The sequence below is a fragment of the Hemitrygon akajei genome, chromosome 30, assembly GCF_048418815.1.
Source record: "Hemitrygon akajei chromosome 30, sHemAka1.3, whole genome shotgun sequence".
Classification (NCBI taxonomy): domain Eukaryota; kingdom Metazoa; phylum Chordata; class Chondrichthyes; order Myliobatiformes; family Dasyatidae; genus Hemitrygon; species Hemitrygon akajei.
This window is the reverse complement of record NC_133153.1, coordinates 35771557-35798812: the sequence shown is the minus strand read 5'-3', so window position 1 is coordinate 35798812 and position 27256 is coordinate 35771557. Positions and strand designations below refer to the sequence as shown.

At 43.5% G+C, this 27256-nt stretch overlaps 1 protein-coding gene across 6 annotated transcripts in view; it reads left to right on the top strand.

Moving 5' to 3' along the window:
- Positions 1-27256, top strand: part of LOC140718618 (membrane progestin receptor gamma-B-like) — a 122809-nt gene that overhangs the window by 42598 nt on the left and 52955 nt on the right. For 4 of the 6 annotated variants that reach the window (XM_073032593.1, XM_073032597.1, XM_073032591.1 and 1 more), the window contains exons 2-4: positions 6504-6658; positions 9041-9254; positions 25967-26094. In XM_073032593.1, coding sequence (XP_072888694.1) covers positions 6594-6658; positions 9041-9254; positions 25967-26094 — 407 coding nt within the window. In that variant the 5' untranslated portion in view covers positions 6504-6593. The remainder of the gene's footprint in view (positions 1-6503; positions 6659-9040; positions 9255-25966; positions 26095-27256) is intronic. The other 2 variants (XM_073032594.1, XM_073032595.1) reach the window with 1 other exon arrangement.

Sequence of the window (27256 nt, the reverse complement as noted above, 5' to 3'; positions counted from 1 at the left end):
GGTGTCTTTGCCTGAAGGATCCATCGAACTGGACTCTCGAGAATGCAGGTGCGGCCATGGCGACCAATGCTAGTGTGGTCTTGGGGCCGAATCAAAGCGGTGGGGCCCTAACTACTGTTCGGCCTTTGCTGGATGGGCTTAGTGCCGGATCTGTCCCTTTGCCCCCATCTTATTACCCTGTAGCCCATCAACCGCCCCTCGGATCCTTTACCACAACTTTTATTGGCCAGTTTAGAGTGGCACAATGCTGCAGCTTGTAGACCTGCTGCCCCTCAGTTCAAGTGACACCGGTTCAGTGCCGACCTCTGGTGCACTCTGTGTGGAGTTTGCATGCTCTCCCAAGTCAGAATCCCCCAGGTGCTTTGATTTCCTTCCACATCCCAAATACACACAGTTTGGTAGGTTAATTGTACAAAGTACAAAGAACAAGTTCAAATTAAATTTATTATCTAAGAAATTTATTTACTTGCAGGTATTTACAGAAGAAAAAGGAATACAAGGGATTTTGTAAAAAACTAAAAATAAACTGACAAACAACCAAAGTGCATAAGAAGACATACTGTGCAAATTAAACTATAAAGAAAGCATGAGCTGTAAAGAGTATTTCAAAGTGAAGATGGAGGTCGTAGAATCAGTTCAGAGTGGTGATGATTGAAGTATCCACACTGGTTCAGGAGCCTAATGGTTGAAGAGTAATAACGGTTCCTGATCCTGATGGTGTTGATCTAAGGCTTCTATAGCTCCCGCCCAATGGTGGTAGTGAGGAGAGAGCACACTTGGATAGTAGGGGTCCTTGATGATGGATGACGCTTGCATGTGTGCAGCACACCACGTAAATGTACTCAATGGTGGGGAGGGCTTTGCCTGTGATGAACTGGGCTGCATCCACACAGTCTGCTGCCTTTCCAGTTCCTGGGCGTTCCATATCGGGCCATGATGCAACACGTTAAGATATTCCTCAACATGCATCTTTAGAAGTTTGTCAAAGTTTTGGGTGACATGCCAACTATGCAGAGTTCTTATCTCCCCAACAAGTGTCTCCAAACCAACAGGACTGTAGGTGACTCTAAAACGATAAAGTACTGTGCAAAAGTCTTAGGTATATATAGAGCAAGATTATTTCGCAGTGGCCAGCTGGTGGCGAAGTGGCATCAGTGCCGGACTTCGGAGCGAAGGCTCCTGAGGTCGAATCCAGCTGGCTCCCTTGCACGCTTTCCATCCGTGCCGGGTTGAGCGTTGAGCTAGCAACCCGGCCCCGTAAAAATAAGAAAGCCTGCTAAAAAAAAACACTGTCACGACAGCATCCCGATGACTCCACTCAGAGTTCAGGGCTTTCTTCTTATTCTTGCACTGTACAATTTGTACCCACAGAGGGCTTTGGGTAACCTAGGTAATCTCTAAAGTAAGTACATGTTCGGCACAGCATTGTGGGCCAAAGGGCCTGTATTGTGCTGTAGGTTTTCTCTATATCCTATATACTAGTATTTATCATCATAGAACGGAGAGCGAGCTTGTAAATGCAGCAGAAGCAAAGGGTGGTGGGAATGTTGAAGGTGGAGTGCCATGGGAGGGGTGTGGGACAGGTGACAGAAGAGTGCCAGGGGCAGGGAGTGGTGCGGGTACAGACACACACAGCCTGAGACACCAGACAAGGTCATTTGCTTAACAATTGGTTTATTGATCGTTACAGAATGTCTCTCTTGTGCTTCCCCCTCCCCCCACCTTTTCCCAACCATGGTTCCCCTCTCCCTGACCCCTTCCCACTCTGAATAAAGGCCATTTCAAAATAAGGTTTATCGTCACTCACATATGTCATGAAATTTGTTTTTGTTTGTGGCAGCAATACAGTGCAATACATAAAATTACTGCAGCACTGTTGCTAAAGTCTTAGCCACCCTAGATATATATATGTGTGTGTCTAAGACTTTTGCATGATATTGTTTATGGGCAGTTAGGGATACACAATAAGAGCTGGCCTTGCAAATGATATCCAAACACAATGAATGCATAATAATGTAAGGGGCAATGGGCAAGTCTCACACAAGGTGGATTTTCTAACAACCCTGGGTCCTAAATGTTATGGTTAATATTGGTGAGCCTTTAACCAACAATCCAGTTTAAAAACAACAGCGAAGTTTGGAATTGGAATTGGTTTGTTACTTTTACTTGAACTGAGATACTGTGAAAAACTTTTCTTACATACGCTTCCTACAGATCAGATCATTACACGGTACATTGAAGTAGAACAAGGTAAAACAATAACAATGCGGAATTAAGTGTAACAGCTACAGAGAAGGTGCAGGTAAAGTGCAAGAGATAACAAGATAGATTGTGAGGTCAAGAGTCCAATTTATCATACTGGGGAACTATTTCATAATCTTATAACAGCAGGATAGTAATCGTCTTTGAGTCTGGTGGCTGTGATTTCAGGCTTTTCTATCTTCAGCCCAATGGGTGTGGGGTGGAGATAACATCTCTACCAAAGGAAGTGTAAGGCGCTCCTTCCCTCCACTAGCCTGCAAGGTGTAGCACCTGCTTAGTCCCCCAATCAGGATCACGTGAAGCCATGGAAGCAGGTGGTTGACGGTTGTACGAGCAGCTGGCGCATATCACGAGTCCTGGTTATGCGACCACTGATGCCAGGCAGACAGTTTTTGAAAAATATTGATAATGGCCGGGGTCACCTGTCCTATAAAGGCACTGCCCAGAAGAAGGCAATGGCAGACCACTTCTGTCGAAAAATTTGCCAAGAACAATTATGGTCACGATCATGATCACCCATGTCAAACGCACGGCACATAAAAATGATGATGCCCAATGAAAGAGGGTTTTGATTATGCTGGCTTCTCTACTGAGGGATTGAGAAGTAGAGGCAGAGCCCATAGAGTGAAGACTGATTTCTCTGATGTGCAGAGCTGTGTCCACAATCCCTACAGTCTGTTATGGTCACATGCTGAGCAGTTGCTGTACCAAGCCATTCTGCATCCAGCTAAGGTACTTCGATAGCACCTCTATTAAAAATTGGCAATGGTTGGTGGGAACGTGCCAAATTTCTTTAGCTTACACAGGGAGTAGAGACATTGGTGAATTTTTTTGTTGTGACGACTACATAGTTGGACCAAATCAAGTTATTGGTGATGATAACTCCTAGGAATTTGAAGCTCTTAACCTCAACCCTGTTGATGTAGGCAGGAGCATGTGATTTGTTGCTTTTATTTTTAGTCAAGTTTAATAACTGTCACAATTTTGGAGAACACTGGATTCCATAATACTTCAATGAGATATTGTCTGACATGAGTAAATAATTGAGCAACACTCATATGACAATATCATAATGTCAAAATAAATTATTATCATAAGGTTAATTGTTCACATGGGTGCAAGTGGGTGGTGCAGGCTCATGGGCCACTCAGTGCTATCGTGCTGTATCTCTAAAGACAAACATTAAAGGGTAGGATGGTAGACATTCTGTGACGAGCTATGAATGAAATAATAGCTGACTTGTAATAATCATACATGCCTTTATGGTACAGGAAAACAACAGGAAACCACTGATTTTGGGGAGACACGGTAGAGTAGCGGTCTGTGTAATGCTATTACAGATTCAATTCCGGCCACTGTATGTAAGGAGTGTGTGAGTTCTCTCCATAACTACACAGGTTTCTTCCAGGTGCTCCAGTTTCCTCCCACATTCTGAAGATGTAAGGGTTAGCAGGTTAATTGGGCAGCAAGGGCTCGATGGGAAGAAGGGCCCGTTACCGTGCTGTATCTCTAAATAAATTTTATTTTAAACATGTTCTATCTCTAAAATGTCTGTAAAATGAGAGGTATAATATACAGACCTTTGAACCAGTACGTGATATTGGATTGATGTTATTCAATGGATAAACAGCAGCTGACAAGCAGCGTTCAGTCAGAAACATTAACCCACTTCTCTTCACACAGATGCTGCCTGACTTGTTGAGTGTTTACAATACACCTGCTTTTTTTTGGGATTTTGAGCTGCTGCAGATGGCTGCTTTTAATTACACATTTCTATTACCACTTCCTGCCCTCATTCCTGTGCCTAATATTGCCTTCTTGTTTTGGATTCCCAGCCGATGAAAAGTTTCACCTTCTCTGTCATTTATCATATTAAATACATCCACTCAGTGGTCACTTTATTAGCTACCTCCTGTACTTAATAAAGTAACCACTGTGTGCACGTTCATGGTCTTCTGCTGCCGTAGTCCATCCAGTTCAAGGTCTGACATATTGCCCACACGAAGATGCCCTTCTGCACACCACTGTTGTAGCGTGGGGTTATTTGTGTTAGTGTCTCTATCCAGTAACAATGGATTCTCCCCTGACCTCTCCCGTGAACAAGGTGTTTTCACCCACAGAACTGCCACTCACCGGACAAGAGAAAATCTGCAGATGCTGGATATCTGAGCAACACGCACAAAATACTGGAGGAACTCAACAGGCCAGGCAGGATCTAGGAAAAGATCACTGTCGACGTTTTGGCCCGAAACTTCGACTGTACTCTTTTCCTAGATGCTGCCTGGCCTGCTGAGTTCCTCCAGCATTTTGTGTGTGTTGCCACTCACTGGATATATATATTTTATTTTTCTGCACTATTCTCTGTAAACTGTAGAGACTGTTGTGCGTGAAAGTCCCTGGAGATCAGCAGTTGCTGAGATACTCAAACCACCCCATCTGGCACCAATACTCATTCTGCAGTCCAAGTCACTTGGAGCACATTTCTTTCCCATTCTGATGTTTGGTCTGAACAGCAGCTAAACCTCTTAACCATGACTGTGTGCTTTTATGCATTGAGTTGTAGCATTGATTTGGCTGATTATATATTTTTATTAACAAGCAGGTGTACCTAATAAAGTGGTCACTGGGTGTAACTTGTACAGAAATTCTCTTTTCTAGACCTTTGGTAGCTGCATTTTCAGTAGTCCAGTCTCTTTCTCATTTAAGACACTCCTTAAATCCTTAATGTTTAACCTAGCGTTTAATAATTTGATATCTTATGTGAAACAGAATTAAATGTTATTTGTTTAGTGCCTTGTGATCCACTTCAGGTATTTTACTAGGTTAAAGGAGTTACATAACTACAAGTTATGGGCCAGAAAATATAAGATGTTTATGTAGCCAGTCCTTATAATTTAACCCTTTTAACACTCACTATAGCCACTCTATCAGTAAGAAATCTCATGACTTTCATGGTGTTACAGAGCACTACTGCCCAGAAACCGGCCCTTCAGCCCATCTAGTCCATACCAAACTATTATTCTGCCTCGTCCCTTTGACCTGCACCTGGAATAGAGCCATAGAACATTACAATTTCTCCTCAAACAATAAAAGCTGCAGACAGTTTGAATGAGTTGGCCATTGGATGAACACAAATTTACGGGGAATTTCTACATTCTACCGAAACCACTTCCTTTAAATGGATGCTATATAGATACCTCGTCACATAACCTACAGAAGAATAACAATCTTCAGGGCCAAGGAAGGATATCTGCAGTGCACAAGATAAATACTCTCTCAGAGGGAACTGCAAGGCCAGGATCTAAAAGGCTCTCGGAAAATCTGTAGGACGTAGCTAAGGGAACGTAAATGACTGGACAAGTTCTCTTTCAAACAGTTTTATTGTTTCCAGACCTCATCTGTGTGGGTTTACGTTTACTTTAAAAGAAAGCAGAAAATAGAAGCAAGAATGGATCAAAATTGGGGGAAATATGGGAAGGGCATGATTGTGGCAGCAGAGTAATTTTAGACTAAGAATTCCTCACCCTTCACAGATGTACTGCTCCTCTCTGGTGTAATGAGTCACTTTCAAAGTAACTTCGAAGTAAGTTCCTCATCCAAGTATGCATACATCACCATGTATGACTTGAGATTCATTTTCTTACAGACATTCACAGTAGACAGAGATATACTATAGTGTCAATGAAAAACTACGCACAAGCAACCAAGATGCAAAGTAGGGCAAATTGTGCAAATTTTTAAAAAAACAGAAAAATAGCTAACTGAGAACATGAGTTGTGGAGTCCTTGAAAGTGAGTCTTCAGGTTGTGGAATCAGTCAGTGTTGAGGTGAGTGAAGTTACCTGTGCTGGTTCAGAAGCTTAATTGTCGAAGGATAACTGTTTCTGAACCTGGTGGTGTGGGACCTGAGTATTCTGTACCTCCTGCCTGATGGTACGAGTGAGAAGGGACCATGTAGGATCTGCAAGGGATGTTGTAAGCAGTCCTCTTGGACCTACCCCAGGAACCATTCTTTAGGAGAATAGACAGTGAACGTCAAGCAGTGTGTGCATCTGAAGACTATATGTTAAAAATCTGACCCTATATTGACCGCAGAACTTGGCAGGTCACCACGAGGGCATAAAACTGGGGCCAGATCATTCGAAAGCAGCTTCAGGGAAGGATTTTCAGATAGAAGTAAGTCGAAATGTAACAGTCTCCCTTTAAATATTTTTATCTTTTCATGGAAAATGGATGCAACAGGCTAACACCCAAGAAATGATTGGTGATCTACATTCGTGAACTCCTATGGTGGATATGTTGAGGCAGGAAATGAATTCCAGTATGTAGATCATGGCATCCCAACCTTACTTATGCCATGGGCCCCAACCATTAACTGAGGGCTCTGTGGACACCAGGTAAGGAACCCCTTATTTAGATGAGAGAAGAGGGTGAGAAGGTTGTGTTAAAACTGAGGATCAATTGGAATGTTTAAGACATTTTGTAAAATTATCCAGAGATACAGTGCAGCAACGGGACCTTTTGGCCCAACAAGCTGCCCAATTACACCTGTGTGACCAATTAACCTACTGAAACCCCTTTTTACCACGCATCTCTGGAAGTGCGGTTCACTAGCCCCTCGCTACCGGCCACTGGACTCTGCAGCGAGAAACCCACCCTTCTCAGGCACTTTGGTCCCGCCAAATCCATGAGGCTGGGATGTCTCGCCCGCCCAAACCTCAGTTTCTGTGAATGCTATGTGATTTACTGCCCCTCCCCCCAGCTATCACCCATCTGTAAGAAATAATGGACCGTATGCTGCATACAATTATAAAAGAAGTGTATGTATGAGCATTAACTTAACCAAAGAGTTAGCAAAGAAAAGAAAGAAAAAACAAGAAGAGGCTATAAACTAAACAAACAATTGTGGGCATGTTGGAGTTTAAATCTTCCAAAAGCCATATTCACTGATCCTCGTCGACCTCCATGCCTTGGGCATCCATCAAATCGCGCACTCCCACTGGAATGAATCCTCCACCCGGCTCTCTCCAGTGTCTTCTCTCCTCATCTCCCGCTGAACAAAGCCCTCGACCTACTCTGGTGTCAGTCATAAAACCCACTCCCACCGCCTTCTGTAGAACCTTCTCCCAGTTCCACTCTCCTGACTGGATAACACACATGCCAAATCATCCCTTATCTTTAATGGTAACGCAAACATTGCCAGCAAACACACGGCTTCTACAGAAAGCCCATTACATGAAATACCCTCCAACATTAGCAATAAAACCTTTACCAGGGCATGACACCACTAAGTCTTTAGAATGTGGGAGAAAACCGAAACGCCAGGAAAGATACCTACATGGTCACGGGAGGAACATAGAAACTCCTTACAGATAGTGGTGGGAATTGAACCTGGGTTGCTGGTGCTGTAATCAGAACCAGAATCAGATTTAATATCATTAACATATGTCGTGAAATTTGTTTACTTTACGGCAGCAGTACAATGAAACCATGATAAATAAATATAGAGAAAAAAGCTGAGTTACATTAAGTATAGATATATCTATTAAGTCGTTAAGTTAAAATAAGTAGTGCAAAAACAGAAAAGAAAAAGTAGTGAGATAGTGTTCATGGGTTCAATGACCATTTAGAAATCGACGGCTACACTAACTGCTATGCTACAGTGCCCTACTTGTTAAAAAAAAATTAGTTATTGAGAGTTTATGGAGCAAAAATGGGGAATGAGTTTTTGAGCGGTTCAGCAAGATCCAACGAAATGATCCTGTGGGACCAGACCCAGATTCAGATTCAGTTTATTTATCATATGTATTTGGAAACATACAGCGAAATGTGTTGTTTGCACTTAAAGTAGCTAATGAACCTACTAACCTTTGGCCCAACTCGACCATGCTGACCAGGATATCTATTTTGCGTTGGCGACCAACACAGCTAAGGATGTGCTAGGGGCCACACATTATGGTATCAAAACAGAAGTCCCACTCCACTCAGCAGAACACTACTGAACATATAAAACAGCACACAACAAGCAACAAATCAGCAACAGCAAGAACAAGCCCCTTTCCTCCCACCCACCCACACTGACAGGCTTCGGTCCTCCAGTCTCCAGGCTTTGGACATCGAGCTTCAACTTCCTTTCTTCTGGTTGACCTTCATGCTCCAATTTTTGGTATCGATGCCCCCCTCCCCTCCAGACTTGCTGATGATAGAACCCCATACTCCAGGCACAAAATGGCCTCCTTCTGCCGGAAACTGGAGGCCTTGTGAGGGACCAGCACAACTAGAACCCCAAAGTTCAGCACAGACTCCAAGTTATGGAGTCTAATCTATACAGTTGAGTAAGTCATCGGTACTTCTCTCACTGACTAGGCCGTTGTGAGGAATGAGAGAACAAGTTTAAAGTCATTGTTGGAAATAGGTTCCCTGCCAAGAACTGAGCCACCATTGTACACATTTGAGAGTTCTATTCAAGAAACACTCGTAACTTAATACATGACAGTTATAAATTGTGGGTGGACTGTAAAATATAGTCTTTGTGTAGCTCTCAGTTCATTATCAGGAAACAGTCAAACTATTAATTTACATTCCCTGGACTGCCATTGGCCCTGTTATCTTGGCATGACAAAGCAGGTTTTGTGCAGAGACAGAGATGCAAAATGGAAGCGATAAAGCTACTGAGAATGAGTACAGGAGTGACTTTTTGGTCAGAAGCTAAAGTGCCTCTGATAGTCACTTATATCTGCGTTGCCTTGACGATGACATATGTATGCTTTTTCCCTTAGTGCCGATGTGCTGTGGTCAGGGTCAAGTGCCCAAGGCGGAACGAATGAGAAGGACGTGGAGGACAGGCTGCTGAGGCAGGGAGGGAGACTGCAGAGGACCTGCGGACACCAGCACACTTTCAGTCTGTCTACACTGGGCCAAAAGACCAAAATAACTTCAGGAATGCTGAGCTTAAAATTACCTCGCCTCCTCAGCATCAATCAAGTGCCCAAAGTAGGTGCATTTCAATTAAAGTTTTATATCGGTAAATGCTTCCAACACTCCGGTTAGGCTTGCCAAGTGCTGCTAAATGATAGTATGGATATAGAGGGCAGAAAGGTCTGTTTCTGTCCTTTTTGTCTCTGAGTCTATGACTCAGCAAATCATGCATTTGCTGCAAACAGAAAAACTCTTTTCTTTCCACAATTGTTGACTGACCCATTGAGTGTTTCCAGCATTTTCTGTGTGTGTGTGTGTGTGTGTGTGTGTGTGTGTGTGTGTGTGTGTGTGTGTGTGTGTGTGTGTGTGTGTGTGTGTGTGTGTGTGTGTGTTCATTTTTGTTTCAGCTTTCTAGTATGTTTGTTTATTTATTTATTGAGATATAGCGTGGAATAAACCCTTCGCACCCTTTGAGCCCCAATTTAATCCTAGAACAATTTACAGTGACCAATTAACCTAGAATCGGTAAGCCTTTGGACTGTGGGGGAAAAAACGGAGCACCCGGAGGAAACCCACACAGCTACGGGGAGAACGTACAAACTTCTTACAGGCAGCGGCGGGACCTGAACCCATGTCACTGAAACTGTAATGCATTATGCTAACCACTATGCTACCATGCTGCCCCTGCAGTATCTATCTGCAGTAGCTTTGATGTTCAAGGTTATGAATTGGTAAATTGGTGTACCATTGTCACGTATACCAAGGTGCAATGATAAGCTTCATTTTGCATGCCATTCATTTGGATCATTTCATCAGAGCCTTGATATCATACAAGAAACAAGCAGCAAGAATGTGTAACAGTTACAGCTAATAATGTAGATTCTAAGGTCTTACACAACATGTTGGACCCTGATGAAGGCTCTCGGCCCAAAATGTCAACTGCTTATTCCTCTCCATAGATGCTGCCTGATCCGCTGAGTTCCTCCAACATTTAGTGTGCGTTACTCTGGATTTCCAACATCTACAGATTCTCTTGTGTTTAGGACCATGAGTTCAACAGTCCATCTTAACAGAATTCTTAAGTTTAAAGGAGTGGAGTGATTACAATGGAAGCAATGAGTAGATCTGCAGAGGGCACCTTGTAACGAGACTGGTGCCATCTTGCAGCCATGTTCATCAACCTGCTTCGTGAAATTTCTCACCTCATATTCCGTCAGAGTAGCCTTCTCTTCTCCTCTCCTCCCTCTGGTGCCCCTCCTCCTTCCTATTCTCCCATGGTCCACTCTCCTCTCCTATCAGATTCCAGCTTCTATAGCTCTTCTCCTCTTACACCCAACTTCCTAATTCATCCCCCATCTCACACCCACCCACCTACCCCCTCACCTTGCTTTCATCTTCCAGCTCGTATTCCTTCCCCTCCCCCATCTTCTTATTCTGGATTCTTCCCCCTTCCTTTCCAGATGAAGGGTCTTAACCAGAAATATTGACTGTTTATTCCTCTCCGTAGATGCTGCCTGACTAGCTGAGTTCCTCCAGCATTTTGTGTGTGTTGCTCTGGATTTCCAGCATCTGCAGATTCTCTTTTGTTTCTGAAATTGGGACAGGAGAGACCTTGTTTCTCTGTTGCTTTCTTTGGAACTCAATTCTTGTACAAGATCCAGAGAGGCCCAAAAAGAACAGCCAAAAAGGGCCCATTCTTCTAAGCAGAGACGTCAGTGATAGGAGGCGTAGATTTGATTTTATTAGCAGAAGAGAGGGTTCAGAAAAGAAGTACTTCCCTCAGCAAACGCAGGGGTTTGAACTCACCGTCTGAATAGACGGTCAAAGCCACATTGATACTGATGCCCAGTTTAAGAGCTTTAGCTGGAAGGTGTATGGTTAAAAACCAAATAGGATTACTTTATTTTATTTAGAGATACAGTATGGGGAACCTGCCCAGCAACCCACCTAATCACAGGATAGTTTACAACGACCAATTAACCTACTGACTGCCTTTGGACTGCAGGTGGAAACCAGAGCACCCAGAGGAAACCCACACACTTCATGGGGAGAACAACATCACTGGAATTGAAATCCAAACTCCAAAGCCCTGGGCTGTAACAGCGTTGCGCGGCCGTGGTGCCTCTCATTTCCTGCTAGCATGGAAATGATGGGCAGAGCGGCCTCCTTCTGTGCCATAAATTCCTATGACTCTAGTTCTGAAAGTGAGGAAAAGTATTATCTTTGCTTTTTCATAGTCGCCTGTTTGCTCACGGTGCAGTGGGGTGACTCAGTTGTGTAGTCGTTAGCACAATGCTTTATAGTAACAGCAACCTGCTTCAGTCCCTGCCACTGCCTGTAAGGAGGTAGAACACTCGCCCTGTAACTGGACGGGTTTCCTCCAGGTGCTCCAGTTTCCTCCCACAGTCTAAAGATGTACCATCTTTTAGTTGGACGTTGTAAATGGTCCCATGATCAGGCTAGATGTAAATTGGGGGATTGATGGGTGGCTTGACTTCATATCCTATATCAATAAATAAATAAATATGAATGGAAAAATAATTCCAATGACACAAGAGGTACAGCAGATGCTGGAAATCTGGAGCAAAGCACTCAATGTGCTGGAGTAACTCAGGTGGTATCTGTGGATGGGAGTAAACGGGCGACATTTCAGGCAGAGACCCTTCATCGGGACTCCACCCAATGGTCAGCCACTGAATCTGCTTTCTGCCTTCTGGTTTCTGATGACTGCGGTTAGCTTTGTCCTGCCTGACGAAAGCGTCCGGCCAACTTCCAAAAACAAAATGAGAAAATAATTTTGCAATCCCGTAGAGAGAAAGAGAGAGAGAGAGAGAGAGAGATGGAGTGAAACGCTGTTGTTTATTGCAATCAATGCCGTGTTGGAATAAATGATGTAAATGTTATTCCTCTGAGACCAGAGTCTTTAAATGAAGTGCCAAAAAAAAATGTAGAGCACCTGTGTGAATGTCACTTTAAGCAAAACAATATCATCTTGATGTAATATAACTTGATTTGCATTGTAGTGGGAGTTAACCCTGGCACTGAGATGAACTGCATATGGTTTTGGTCATCTTATTTAAGGAGGGGGGGATTTCTTCATTTCTCCATTGAAGGCTCAGTGAGTTGTTTCCTGGGATGATGGGCCTTTCTTATTAGGAAAGCTGGAGTCTGTATTAATTAGATTTAGATGAATAATTTTATTGAAAAATATAAGATTAAAAGGAGAACATTCATGGGAGACTCTCAAGCAAAGGGACATAATTATAAGGTAAGGAATGGTTCATTTAAAACTGAGGTGCTTAGGTACTTATTGCAAATCTTTGGAATTTCCTACTCCAGAGGGCTGTGAAAATTAGATCACTGGGGGCATTTAAAAGGGAATAGATAAATTTTCGAAGAATAAAATTCTGAGTGGATGTGGACAGATTGTTCCCTCTTGTAATGCTAGAATTAATGAGCACTGTTTCAGAATAAACAGTTGCCCATTTGAGACGAGGAGGAATTTCCTCTCTCGAGGGTGGTGAATCCTCTTCCTCGGACAGCTGTGGAGTCCAAGCCAGGGTATATAATCCTGGCTGAGGTCAACAAGTTGGCACTGTCCTTGGAAAATAAAGGTACAGGAATATCCAAGCTTTCGCGGGAACTTAGCAGGGTCAGCGAGTTGTTGGCAGGATCCAGATACGGAGTTCCATGCAGGCAGGGGGAATAAGGTCCGATGACCCCCTCGATTCATGATAATGGAGTTTGAGGTTTGTGTTCAGCGTCCTGTCATCGGTGAATCTGGAATTCGAGGCCTAGTGTTCGGTGATCAGCGGGTCCTGAGGTGGATGCTGAGGATCGAGACCCAGGGGTCAAATCAGAAGTTTGGAAGTCTAGGCCCATTTGCCAGAACCCCAAGTCTTGCAGATCTCTGTGAGATCTCTGGGGAAGTCAAGGCCCAAGTCTGGAGGCTGAAGGCTGTGAAGGCTGAAGAAAGCAGCCTGTACTGGGGTTAGGGGAGTGTGTGTGTGTGTGTGTGTGTGTGTGTGTGTGTGTGTGTGTGTGTGTGTGTGTGTGTGTGTGTGTGTGTGTGTGTGTGTGTGTGTGTGTGTGTGTGTGTGTGTGTGTGTGTGTGCACGCGCGCGCTCTTGTTGCTTGTTGTGTTCTGCGTTGTCCTGCCGAGCATTGTGGGATTGCTATGTTGGCACCAGAATGTGTGACGACACTGGCGGGCTGCCCCAGTGCTCCCTCGGGTGTGATGGCTGTTAACGCAAATGACACCTTTCACTGAACGTTTCAATGTGCATGTGATAAGTAAACTTGATTCCTGAATCAGAGAGGGTCATGGAGTATTCTTACCGACAGGCCACTGAAGATTGCAATACATAAGAGGAGCCTACTCAGAACAACTCAGCCTTCAAACCTGTTGAAGGGCTTTGTATACGTATTTACTTAGACCTTAAGACCATAAGACATAGAAGTGGATTTAGGCCACTAAGCCTGTCACGTCTTCTCGGCCATTCCATCATGGCTGATTTATTATCCCTCTCAATACGATTCTCCTACCTTCTCCCTGTAACCTTTGACACCTTATTCATCAAGAACCTACCTCGCTGGGATTGAGAAGGAAAACAGCACCCATGACTGAATGACAGAGCAGATTCAATGGACCAAATGGCCTAGTTCTGTTCCTATGCCTTATGGTCTAAATGCTGTTGCTGCCAATACTTCAAACTTATTCATGAGATGTGTGCTTTGCTGACAAGGTAAACTTCACTCCACAACAAAGGAGGGAGGGAGAAGAAAGGAAGTTAGAGTCCAATTTGCCAGACTTCAGTGGCTGGGAAGATGTTATTATTATTAAGGATGAAGTTTCAGGATAGTTGGAGGTACATGATTAAGTAGACCAAAGTCAGCATGGTTTCCTTAAGGGGAAATCTTGCCTGACAAATCTGTTGGAATTCTTTGAAGAAATAACAAAGGTGAGTCAGTTGATGTTGCCTGCTTGAACTTTCAGAAGGCCTTTCACAAGGTCCCACATGAGGACGCTTAACAAGAAAAGAGCCCATCGTATTGCGGGAAAGATATTAGCATGGATAGAAGATTGGCTGACTGGCAGGGAGCAAAAGTGGGAATAAAGGGGTCCTTTTCTGATTGGCTGCTGATGACTAGTGGTGTACCACATGTGTCGGTGTTGGAACCGGTTCTTTTCACGTCATGTGTAAATGATTTGGATGACAGAATTGATGGCTTTGTAGCCAAATTTGCAAATGATATAAAGATAGGTGAAGGGACAGGCAGTGCTGAGGAGGCAAAGACTCTGCAGAAGGACTTAGACAGATTGGGAGAATGAGTGAAAACACAGTGGCAGATGGAATATGGCATATGGGTATGGTCATGCACTTTGGCATAGGCGGGAAGAAAATTCAAACATCAGAGGTGCATAGGGACTTGGGAGTCCTTGTACAAGATTCCTAAAGGCTAACTTGCAGGTTGAGTTAGTGATAAGGAAGGTAAAAGCAATGTTAGCATTCGTTTGGAAAGCACTAGAATATTAAAGCAAGGATGTAATACTGAGGCTTTAAAAGACTGGTTAGACTGCACTTGGGAATATTGTGAGCAGTTTTGGGCCCCTTATCAAAAAGAAACCATATGCTGGCATTGGAGAGGGTCCAGAGAGGTATCACAAGAATGATTCTTGGAATTTAAATATTAATGTGTGAGGAGCATTTGATAGCTATGGGCGTGTATTCACTGGAGCTTAGAGGAATGAGGGAGCATCATATCCAATGTTGAAAGGCCAAGACAGCGTGGAGATGGGGAGGATGCTTCCTGTAGTGCGGAGTCTAGAAACCAGAGGGCACTGACTCAGAGTAGAGGGACATCCCTTTAGAGCTGAGATGAGGAAGAATTTCTTTAGCCTCAGGGTGGTGAATCCATGGTATTCATTGACACTGACGGCTGCAGACCCCAAGTCACTGGGTATATTTAAAGCAGAGGTTGATTGGTTCTTAATTAGCACATCAAAAGTTATAGGGGGAAAGCAGGAGAATGGGGTTGAGAGGGGTAATAAATCAGCCATGATGGAATGGTGGGGCAGATTCAGTTGGGCAAATGGCCAAATCCTGCTCCTACTCTATGCCTTATGGTCTTATTGCCTCCTGCCAGTGCCCCAGTCAGATTACACTACCCCACTTCTAAGCACTGCCTGAATCCATGCCAGTCATATTCCCTGTCCAGCCAAGCAATGGGCCAATCATAAACACAAGAGATACTGCAGATTTTGGAAATCCAGATCAACACACACAAAATGCTGGAGGAACTCAGCAGGTCAGGCAGCATCGATGGAAAGGAATAAGAGTCGATGGTTTCGGCTGAGCCCTTTCACCAGGCCCAGAATGAAAGGGGGAAGAAGCCAGAATAAAAAGATAGGGAGAGGAAAAGGAGTACTGTACCAGCTAGAAAGTGTTAGGTGAAGCCATGTGTGGGGGAAGATAGGTGGGTGAGGGAGGGGGATGAAGTGAGAAGTTGGGAGGTGATAGGTGGAAAAGTTATAGGGCTGAAGATGAAGTAATGTGATAAGAGAGGAGAGTGCACCATGAGAGAAAGGGAAGGAGGTGATAGGCAGGTACTGAGAAGAGATGAGGTGGGAGGAAAGCCAGAATGGGGAATGGAAGGGCAAGGCGGTGAAACTACCTGAAGTTAGAGAATGGATGATCATGCTATCGGCCAATCACAAAGCAGCTTTGCCCACAGAAGGAGCAAAATGAAAATCTCTGTCCCACTTTGACTGAACATGGACCAATCAGCTCTCAGAATGGGCTGGCTACGTGTATGTCTGAGAATGCAAGGATTTCATGGCATAAAATTCCAGCACAGATGCCTTTCCCAGGACATTCTGCCTGGCACTGGACTCACAATTTATATCTTGGGAATGTTCCAATTAAGGATAAGTGATCACTGTTAACATCCTACCATGGGCAGTGTTCAAGACTCAGAGCCCAGACAGCAGTAGATACACATGAGAGGGAATGACGTAGTAAGGGGGCAACATGGTAGAAGAGACCGAGATGTGCGACTATGGCTCAAGCTCCGTGAGAGAAACAGTGAAGCGGAGATTTTTAATAGGAGCAGTGCAGAAATAAAGGGAAAATAATAAAGGCTAGGCCAACTGTGCTGTTTGCTGGCATCCACACTGGACTTGGAAGCAAGCGGTCCCGGGTTTCAATATGGCCGGATCCTTGCTTTCGTGCTGGGCTAAGTGTCGAGCTAGTAACTCAGCCTCATAAAAAAACAGACGGAATTGCTAGAGAGAGATTGCCACCCAACGTGCCACAAGGCACAAAGAGGAACAGCAACAGCAGGGCCGTTGACTAGAACTGCCAAACTCAAGCTAACGCCAATAGAGCAGCTCGGCAGTAGTAGCTTAGTACGAAACAAATACCGCTCAGTAACAGCGCCAGTATAAATGGTAGTCTTCTTTCTGGAACCAAGACAACGGGAAGCAGGGAGCGTTAACATTGCTGAGCTTCTGGTCAAGCCCGGACTAGACGAAACCAAAAGGCAGGGAGTTAAATACCACCACAATGAAACACTGGCTGCAACGTGTTTACTAAACACTTTCCACAGCCCGTCTGCGACAGAGTCCATGATTGTGACAGAAAGTCCCTCAGCGGCAACATCTCCAGCATAAACCAAGTAGTTTTGCACATGGGTTACATCTTGCTTGGTGGTCAGTATTTGTTAATGTATAATATTTCATAAATTCTGTTGTATTTCTTTATTTTCCTGTAAGTAAAGAAACTGAATCTCTAGGTGGTCATATAGACATAGTTAAATCATAAATTTACTTTGAAATTTGAAGTGGGTCACATTAATTAGTCAGACCACATTTGGATTATTACGAGCAGTTTTGGGCCCCATATATTTTTAAGAAAGGATGTGCAGGTGTTGGAGAGGAAGTTTACGAGAATGATCCTAGGAATGGGAAGGTTAACGTATGAGGAGTATTTGATGGCTCAGGACCTGTACTTACTGGAGTTTAGAAAAATGAGGGGAGCTCTCATTGAAACACCCTCCAATATTGAAAGGTGTTGATACAGTGGATGTTTCCCATCATTGGAGAGTCTAGGGCCCAAGGGCACAACCTCAGAATACAAGAACGTCCCTTTGCAACAGAGATAAGGAGGAGTTTTGTAAGCAGAATGGTAGTGAATCTGTGGAATTCATTGCCACAGGATGGCTGTGGAGGTCAAGTCATTAAGTATATTTAAAGTGGGGGTTGACAGATTTTTAGTCAGAGTGTCAAAGGCTACAGGGAGAAGGCAGGAGAATGGAACTGAGAGGGATAATAAATCAGCCATGATGGAAGGGCCGAGCAGACTCGATGGTCTGAATGGCCTAAGTCTGTTCCTACATCTATGGTCTTATGTTCTCAATGTGTATATTTAAAGTGGAGGTTTATAGATTCTTGATTAGTAAGGGAATCAAAGGTAATGGAAAGAAGGCAGCAGAATGGGGTTGAAAGGGAAAATAAGTCAGCTATGATGAATTGGCAGAGATCGATGGGCTGAATGGCCTAAATCTCTCCCCAATCCTATGGTCTAAATGGTGGGAAAAACTAAATAAATAGTTCAAAAGAGGAATAATGAGGTAGTGTTCCTAGATTCATTGATTGTTCAGAAATCAGATGGAAGAGAGCAAGAAGCTGTTCCTGATGGGCCAAATGGCCTCCTCTGGCCATTTTGATTCCCTGCACCCAAGTTATGGCACCAATTTACAAGTTTTTTTTTGTCATTTTGTCTCCATGGCTACTCAACTAAAAATAACATCAGCTTCACCACCAAGGGAATATTTTGTTTATTGTGTTCAATTCCGTGCTGGCGTGTCTTACAAATGCTTTACAATATTTTATCTGTGTTAAAAAGTGATACTTACTTAATGGTGCTAAAAGTGACACATCCATCCAAGTTCCACATATCGGTTTAAAAATATGGAGCCAGGTGTACCTGGGGAAGAGAGAATACTCTGAAGTTGTCTCCAGTTCTGGGCTCTGAGATGAAGTGAAGAGAAAAGCCAGGTATTCCAAACTAGATGGAGGGAAAGAGACACAAGAAACTGCAGATGCTGAAATTCTGGAGCAAAATGTTGGAGGAACTCACTGGGTCAGGCAGCATCTACACCAGGGATTCCCAACCTGAGGTGCACAGACCCCTCAGTTAATAGTAGGGGTTCATGGCATGAAAAGGTTGGGAACCCTGATCTACACTCAGTGGCTACTTTATTAGCTTCAAGGAGTACCTAATGAATTGACCGCCAAGTTGACTACTGTTTGTAGTCTTTTGTTGCTGTACCCATCCACTTCAAGGTTTGACGAGTGTGCATTCAGAGATACCCTTCTCACTGTTGTAACATGTTGTTATTTGAGTTACTGTCACTTTCCTGTCAGCTTGAACCAGTCTGGCCATTCTCCTCTGACCTAGCTCATTAACAAGGTTTTTTCACTCATAGAACTGCCGCTCACTTCATTGTTTTTTGTTTCTCGTACCATTCGCTGTAAAATGTGCATGAAAATCCCAGGAGATCTGCAGTTTCTTAGATACTCAAACCACCCCATCTGGCACCATCAATCATTCCTAAGCCAAAGTCACTTATATCACATTTCTTCTCCATTCTGTTGTTTGGTCTGCACAACAGCTGGAGCTCTTGACCATGCCTGCATGCTTATATACATTTGAGATGCTGCCACATGATTTGCTGAATAGATACCTGCATTAATGAGCAGGTTTCAGGAAGTGGCCACTGAGTATATAGAGAGAAAAAGACAGTTCAAAGCAGTACTGTACAAAAGGTCTGTTCACGGAACATAGTTCAAAGTAAATTTATTATCAAAGTACATATATGTCACTATAACCTACCCTGAGATTCACTTACTTATGGGCATTCAAAGAAACGTTTTGGCACGTGGCCTAGTGGATAAGGCATCGGTCTAGTGATGTGAAGAGGCAGCGCGTTGTGTTCCTGAGCAAAGCACTTAACAACACATTGCTCTGTGACGACACCGGTGCCAAGCTGTATGGGTCCTAATGCCCTTCCCTTGGACAACATCGGTGGCGTGGAGAGGGGAAGGCTTGCCATAAGACCTTAAGACATAGGAACAAAATTGGGCCATTTGGTCAATCGAGTCTGTTCCGCCTTTCTATTATGGCTGATCCTTTTTTCCCCTCCTCAATTCCATTCCCCAGCCTTCTCCACGTAACCTTTGTCAAGAACCTATCAATCTTCGCCTTAAATACACCCAGTGACCTGGCCTCCACAACTGCCTGTTGTAACAAATTCTACAAATTCACCACCCTCTGGCTAAAGAAATTTCTCTGCATCTCTGTTTTAAACCGACACCCCTCTATCCTGAGGTTGTGCCTCTTGTCCTAGAACTCCCCTACCATGGGAAACATCCTTTCCACATCTACTCTGTCTAGACTTTCAATGTTCGAAAGGTTTCAATGAGATCCCCCTCGTCCTCCTAAATTCCAGTGAGTACAGACCCAGAGCCATCAAACGTTCCTCATATAATAATGCTTTCGTTCCTGGAATCATCCTTGTGAACCTCCTCTGGACCCTCTCCAATGCCAGCACATCTTTTCTTATATGAGGAGCTCAAAACTGTTCATAATACTCAAGGTGAGGCCTCACCTGTGCCTTATAAAGCCTCAGCATCACATCCCTGCTCTGTATTCAAGACCTCTTGAAATGTATGCTAACTTTGCAGTTGCCTTCCTCACCACTGACTCTACCTGTAAGTTAACTTTTAGGGTGTTCTACACAAAGACTCCCAAGTCCCACTGCAGCTCAGATATTTGGATTTTCTCCCCATTTAGAAAATAATCTACACAGTTATTTCTGCTACCAAAGTGCATGACCATGCATTTTCCAACATTGTATTTCATTTGCCACTTCTTGCCCATTCTCCTAACCTGTCTTATTCCTTCTATTGCCCACCAGTTTCCTCAACACTAACTGTTACCTCCACCAATCCTCGTATCATCTGCAAACTTGGCAACCACGTCATCTATTCCATTATCTAACTCATTGATATACAGCTTAGAAAGAAGCAGCCCCATCATTGACCCCTGCAGAACACCACTAGTCACTGGCAGCCAACCAGACAAGATCCTTTTATTCTTACTCACTGCCTCCTACCAATCAGCCATTGCTCTAACCATGTCAGTAACTTTCCTGTAATACCGTGGGCTCTTAACTTGGTAAGCAGTGTCATCTGTGATATCTTGTCAAAGGCCTCCTGAAAGTCCGAATATATAACATCCACTACATCTCCATTATCTATCCTACTTGTAATCTCCTCAAAGAATTCTGAAGTCAGGCAAGATTTTCTCTTAAGGTAACCATGCTACGTTTGTCCTATCTTGTCCTGTGTCACCAAGTACACCATAACCTCATCCTTAACAACTGACTCCAACATCATCCCAATCACTGAGGACAGGCTTTTTTTTAGTGTGTCGCAGCAGACAGTCAACCATTCTTGTTTGCACATGGTGTCAGGATTGGTCTTTCAGATTAACCGGGCCACGATATGAACATTCCTGACTCGACCCTTGTATTTTTTACGAGGCCGAGTGGCTAGCTCGACACTCAACCCGGCACGGATGGAAAGCGTGCTTGGGGATGGCCCGGCTTGGATTTGGACTCGGGAGCCTTCGCTCTGGAGCCTGGCGCTGATGCCATTGCGCCACCAGGTCAGGCTAACTGGTCTATAATTTCCTTTCTGCTGCCTTCCTCCTCTCTTAAAGAGCGGAGTGGCATTTGCAATTTTCCAGTCCTCTGGCACCATGCCAGAGTCCAATGATTTTTGAATGATCATTACTAATGCCTCCACAATCTCTAACACTACATCTTTCAGAACCATAAGGTGGAGTTCATCTGGTCTGGGTGACTTATGTACTCTTAGTTCTTTCAGCTTTTTGAGCACCTTCCCCTTTGTGCATGTTAGCAGATGACTGGCAGTGTATGGAGAGCTGTGGTCCTAGTGGGACTGGAGAGAAAATTAGTTTGGCACAATTTAGATGGGCTGAAGGATCTGTTGTTGTGCTGTAGGGCTCTAGGGCTCTATGACTCTATTGGCAGAAGTTGTCAATTTGGGACGTGCAGGTGAGTAGCCTGGGTGATGAACTACTCTACATTTTGTAGCACCATAGCATAGCAGTTAGCACAATACTGATTCCGCTGACCTATTTAAGGAGCTTGTCCGTTCTCCCTGTGACCACGTTGGATTCCTCCAGGCGCTCTGGTTTCCTCCCACATTCCGAAGATGTATGGGTTAGGATTGGAAAGTTGTAGGCATGATATGTTGATGCCAGAAGAATAGCGATACTTGCGGCTGCCCCCAGCACATCCTCACACTGTGTTGATCATTGACACAAACGACACACTTTACTGTATGTTTTGCTGTTTTCCTGTACATGTGATAAACCAAGCTAACCTTTAAAAAATATGGTACATGCTACAGTGCAAACAGCTGGTGGTGGAGGAGATGCATCTTTACCAGTCAAGCAGGTTAATTTGACCTTCCACATGTCAATAATGTGCTTTTTAATAGTCTAATTGGCTGTGGTAAATTTGTCCTGAATGTGGATGGAGGGCAGGAGAATGGGGAGCAGTTACTATCCTCCAGCCAACAGGCTCCTGAACCAGCATGGATAACTTCACTCACCCCAACTCTGAACTGATTCCACAACCAACAGACTTCCTTTCAAGGATCTACAAATGATGTTCTCAATATTATTCTTTTTTAAAATTTGCACAGTTTGTCTTCTTTTGCATATTTTTTGCCAAACTTTGTGCGTAGTTTTCCACCGATTCTATTGTATTTCACTCTTCTACAGTGAAGGCCTGCAAGAAAATGAATCTAAGGGTAGCATATGGTACTTTGATAATAATCATACTTTAACTTTGAACTTGAATGGGAATTGGGTGAGGAGAAGGTGAGGGAAGAGGAATAAACAGATATTTTTCCTTTTTCCAAAGGTGGTTTGTTCAATGATTACAGAATCACATTAATACAATATTACAGTACTTCACAATTTACCTAATTTACAATTTCAATTTATAACAGTCATCATGATCCAGAACTCACCTGAGCCCCGGGAATAAAGATCAACGATTGATGGTCAATATGATGCAGTGAGGTTCATGACCATCCTCGTTATGTTCTTTCTGATATTTATAATGACATAGAGGCCATTTAGCCTATCAAGTGTTGGTTCTCAATCATCCCAACCAACCCATTTCTCCAATTATTGTCCTCTAACCTATTCCCATTTGTACAGTACTGTGCAAAGCTCTTATGCACACACATATAGTTAGGGTGCCTAAGACTTCTGCACAGTATTGTACTTCTCAACGTAGAGCAGAGAGTGACTTTGTAAATCTGGCAGGAGCAAGGGATGCTGTAAATAACAAGGGTGGAGTGTCATGGGAGGTGTGTGGGGTAGGTGGCAAAGAAGGCGTGCTGGGGGGTAAGGTTTGTACAGGTGCAAACACACCCAGCCCTGAGACACCCGACAAGGTCATTTGATTCCAAACAATTGGCTTATTGATCATTACAGAGTGTCTCTCAGGTGCTTCCCACTACCTCTCCTCTCCCTGCCCCCTTCCCACTCTCAGTCCACAATAGAGACCCGTATCAGAATCAGATTTATCATCACTCACCCGCGTCATGAAAATAGTTTTATTTTGCGGCAGCAGAATGGTGCAACACATAAAGTTACTACAGGACTGTGCAAAAGTCTTAGGCACTATAGCGATATATATGTGCCTAAGAATTTTGTACAGTACTGTTCGTCTGTACACCTGCTTGTTAATGCAAATATCTAATAAACCAATCATGTGGCAGCAAATCAATGCATAAAAGTATGCAAACATGGTCTAGAGGGTTAGTTGTTATTCAGACACTCCTTATTCTGCAAATACACACGCACACACACTCACACACTCACTCACTCACTCTGAGGCTATTTACTGTAGCCAATTAACCTACCACCCAAAATGACTTTGTGGTATGGGAGGAAAACCTAGCAGCCACAGGGAGAAAATGTGAGCTCTGCACGGGTAAGGTCGGAGGTTATGATTGAACCCGGGTTCCAGAAGCTGTGAGGCCACTGCGTCCCAAATATTCTAATAAATAACATATGAAATAATAATGAAGTGCATGCCTTGAAGGCAAGAATGAACCAGCAGGATAAGTGATCCAACCATGACTATCAAGAGGAATTAATGATGGTGTTAGATCAAAGGGAAGGGCTTATAATGTTGCCAGAAGGGACGGTAAAGAGAAGGATTGGGAAGATTTCAGAACTGATAAGAACAGAGTGAGTAGGAAATAAAACTTGGCTGCAGTGACTGATTTTAAGAAGTCCTGTTGATACGCAAATAGGAAAAGGTTAGCAAAACTTACTGCAGGTTCTTTGCTGACTAAAGCCAAAGAGATTATGCCAAGGAATGAAGAAATGGCAGAGAAATTGGAAGGAGTCACTGAAGACTTTCCAGAAATACAGTACTGTGCATATATATATTACACACACCTAGACTTTTGCACAGTACTGTGTAACGCCTCTAGTTAGGCCGCATCTAGAAAACTACATTCAGTTTCAGTCATCACATCATGAGAAATGTACAGAGGTCTAATAGAATGGTTCCATTATGAAAGCCATAAAACCATAAGATATAGGAGCAGAATTAGGCCATTTGGATCATTGAGTTGTCTCTGCCATTTTATCATTTTATCATGGCTGATCCAATTTTACCCTCAGCCCCAATCTCCTGCCTTCTCCTCGTATCCCTTCACGCCCTGACCAACCAAGAGTCTATCAACCTCTGCGTTAAGTATACATAAAAACTTGGCCTCCACAGCTGCCTGTAGCGAAGGATTCCACAGATTCACCATTGTCTGCCTAAAGAAATTCCTCCTTATCTCCATTCTAAAAGGACACCCCTTATTCTGAGACTGTGTCCTCTGGTCTTAGACTCTCCCACTGTAGGAATCATCCACTCCACATCCACTCAATCAAGGCCTTTCACCATTCGATTAGGTCACCCTTCATTCTTCTGAATTTTGCAGAATACAGGTCCAGAGCCATCAAATGTTCTTCATATAACAACCATTCAATCCTGGAATCATTTTTGTGAACCTCCTTTGAACCCTCTCCACTTTCAGCACATCTTTTCTAAGATAAGGGGCCCAAAACTGCTCACAATACCCCAAGTGAGGTGACACCAGTGCTTTCTCAACATTACATCTTTGCTTTTATATTCTATCCTTTCGAAACAAATGTTAACATCACATTTGCCTTCCTCACGACAGACTTAACCTGCAAATTAACCTTCAGGGAATCCTGCACAAGAACTAACAACTCTCTTCGCACCTCAGTTTTTTAATATTTTCTTTCTATTTCTTCTACCAAAGTGCAAGCAAAGCACTTCCTGCCACTGTATTCCATCTGACACTGTATTCCATCTGCCACTTCTTTGCCCATTCTCCTAATCTGTCTAAGTCCTTCTGTAGTCTCTCTACTTCCTCAAAACTGCCTGCCTCGCACCTATCTTCATATCGTCTTCAAACTTTGTAACAAAGCCCTCTCATTAAGAAATCATAAATTGGGAAGATTTACCTCTTTTAAAAGGAAGTAATGCCGACTGCTGTGCATGACATAACCTTCACATTTCCTGGGCCTTGGACCTGGAAGTACAGAAGGCCAGTCACTACAGTGCATCGCGTTAGACTGCAAAGGTGTAATACTGTAAAGGCGAGAGAGAACATAGAGGAAAGTAAATTCATGTTTTCAGCATAATATACAGGAGCAGAATTAGGCCATTCAGCCCATCGAGTCTACTCCACCATTTCATCATGGCTGATTTATTTTCCCTTTCAGCCCTAATTTTCCTCCCTTCATCTTGTAAACTTTACTGATCAAGGACCTGTCAACCTCTGCTTTAAATAAACCCAATAATTTGTCTTCCACACCCACCTTTGGTAATAAATTACAGATTCGCCACCTGCTGGCTGAAGAAATCGCTCATCTCTGTTCTACGGGGCATCTTTCTATTCTGAGGCTGTGCCCTCTAGTCCTAGACTCTCCAATTATTGGATACTTCCTCTCCACATCCACTCTTTCTAGGCCTTTCAATAATTGGAGGGTGTCAATGAGATCACCCCTCGTTCTTCTAAACTCCAGAACCATCAAATGCTTCTCATATATTAACCCTTTCATTCCTGGGATCTTGGGCATCTCATGTTCTCATTATTTATTGCTATTTATCTATATTTGCATTTGCACAGTTTGTTGGCTTCCGCACTCTAGTTGATCTTTCATTGATCCTGTTACAGTTACTATTCTGTAGATTTGCTGAGTGTGCCCACAGGAAAATCAGTCTCAGGTGTAACTGGTGACATATATGTACTCTGATAACAAAATTTACTTTCAGCTTAGAACTTTGAATCATGTGGGCTGTGCCCAGCAAGTCCTCGGACTGCGTAGGTCGTTGACGCGAACGACTCACTTTGCTGAACGTTTCAATGTATATGTTGCAATAAAGCTAATCTTAAACCTTAAGGCCTCTAGATTAGTTATTTTAGAATGTTCCAACAAGCCATGGAGTTTGCTGTCCCATTATAGCTGGGTGCACCATGAGCATTTGTGAGCTCTGTTCTCTCCACAATCCATCCAAAGTGAGTCACATCAGCCTGGCACAACATCTAGTGCTTCTTTAATTTTGTGCCCTTATATGCATTGCAGGTTTTCCACGAACACAGCATTATCTTTGGCTACCGCCAGCCAAGATGCACAGCCACGGATTGCTTATTCAGCCTCTTCCAGCTGACGAATGAGACTGTGAACATCTGGACTCACTTCCTCCCAACCTGGTAAGAGCCGACACTTCCTGGAACTGCCATGACGAATCAGAATCAGGTTTACTGTCACTGACATACAGTACTGTGCAAAAGTCTTATGTGCATATAGACTTTGGTGCCTAGGATGCCCTAAGACTTTGGCACAATACTGTATTTGTCAACGTGGAGTGGAGAGCGAGTTTGTAATTCTCACAGGAGCAAAGGATATTGGGAATGGCAAGGGTACAGCACCGCGGGAGAGGTGTGGGACAGGTGGCAGGAAAGGTGTGCCAGGAGCAGGGTGGCACAGGTGCAGACGCACCCAGCCCTGAGACACCAGGCAAGGTCATTTGATTCCAAACAATTGGTTTATTGATCATTACAGGATGTCTCTCTGGTGCTTCCCACTCCCTCCCCTCTCCCTGCCCCCTTCCCACTCTCAGTCCACTATAGGTACCCATGTCAGAATCAGGTTTATCATCACTCACATGTGTCATGAAATTTGTTTTTTTAGCAGCAGCAGAACGGTGCAATACATAAAATTACTACAGTACTGTGCAAAAGTCTTAGCCATATATGTGCGTAAGATTTTTGCACAGTGCTATCTTACTTGAAATTTGTTGTTTTGCAACAGCAGAATAGTGTAAATCAGGAAATATAGTATAAATTACAATAAGAAATATATACTGAAAATTAAATAGTGCAAGTAGAGAGCAAAAATCATGTCGTATTGTTCATGGTTCATTGTCTGTTTAGAAATCTGATGGCAGAGGAATCACGATCAGGTATATTATCACTGATACAGGTTGTGCAATTTGTTGATTTTGCAGCAACAGTACAGTGTAAGGCATAAAAATTACTATAAATTACGATAAAAATAAAATAAATCAATAGAGCAAAAGAGGAATAGTGAGTATTCATGGAACAATCAGACACCTGTTGGCAGAAGGGAAGAAGCTGTTCCTAAAACATTGTGAGTGGGTCTTCAGACTCCAATGATAGCAATGAGAAGAGGGCATGTCCTGGATGGTGGGGATCCTTACTGATAAACCCACCTTCTTAAGGATTCCCTGATGGTGGAGAGCCTAGGACTGGAACATAAGAACATAAGAACATAAGAGATAGGAGCAGGAGTAGGCCAATCGGCCCCTCAAGCCTGCTCCGCTATTCAACAAGATCATGGCTGATCCAATCT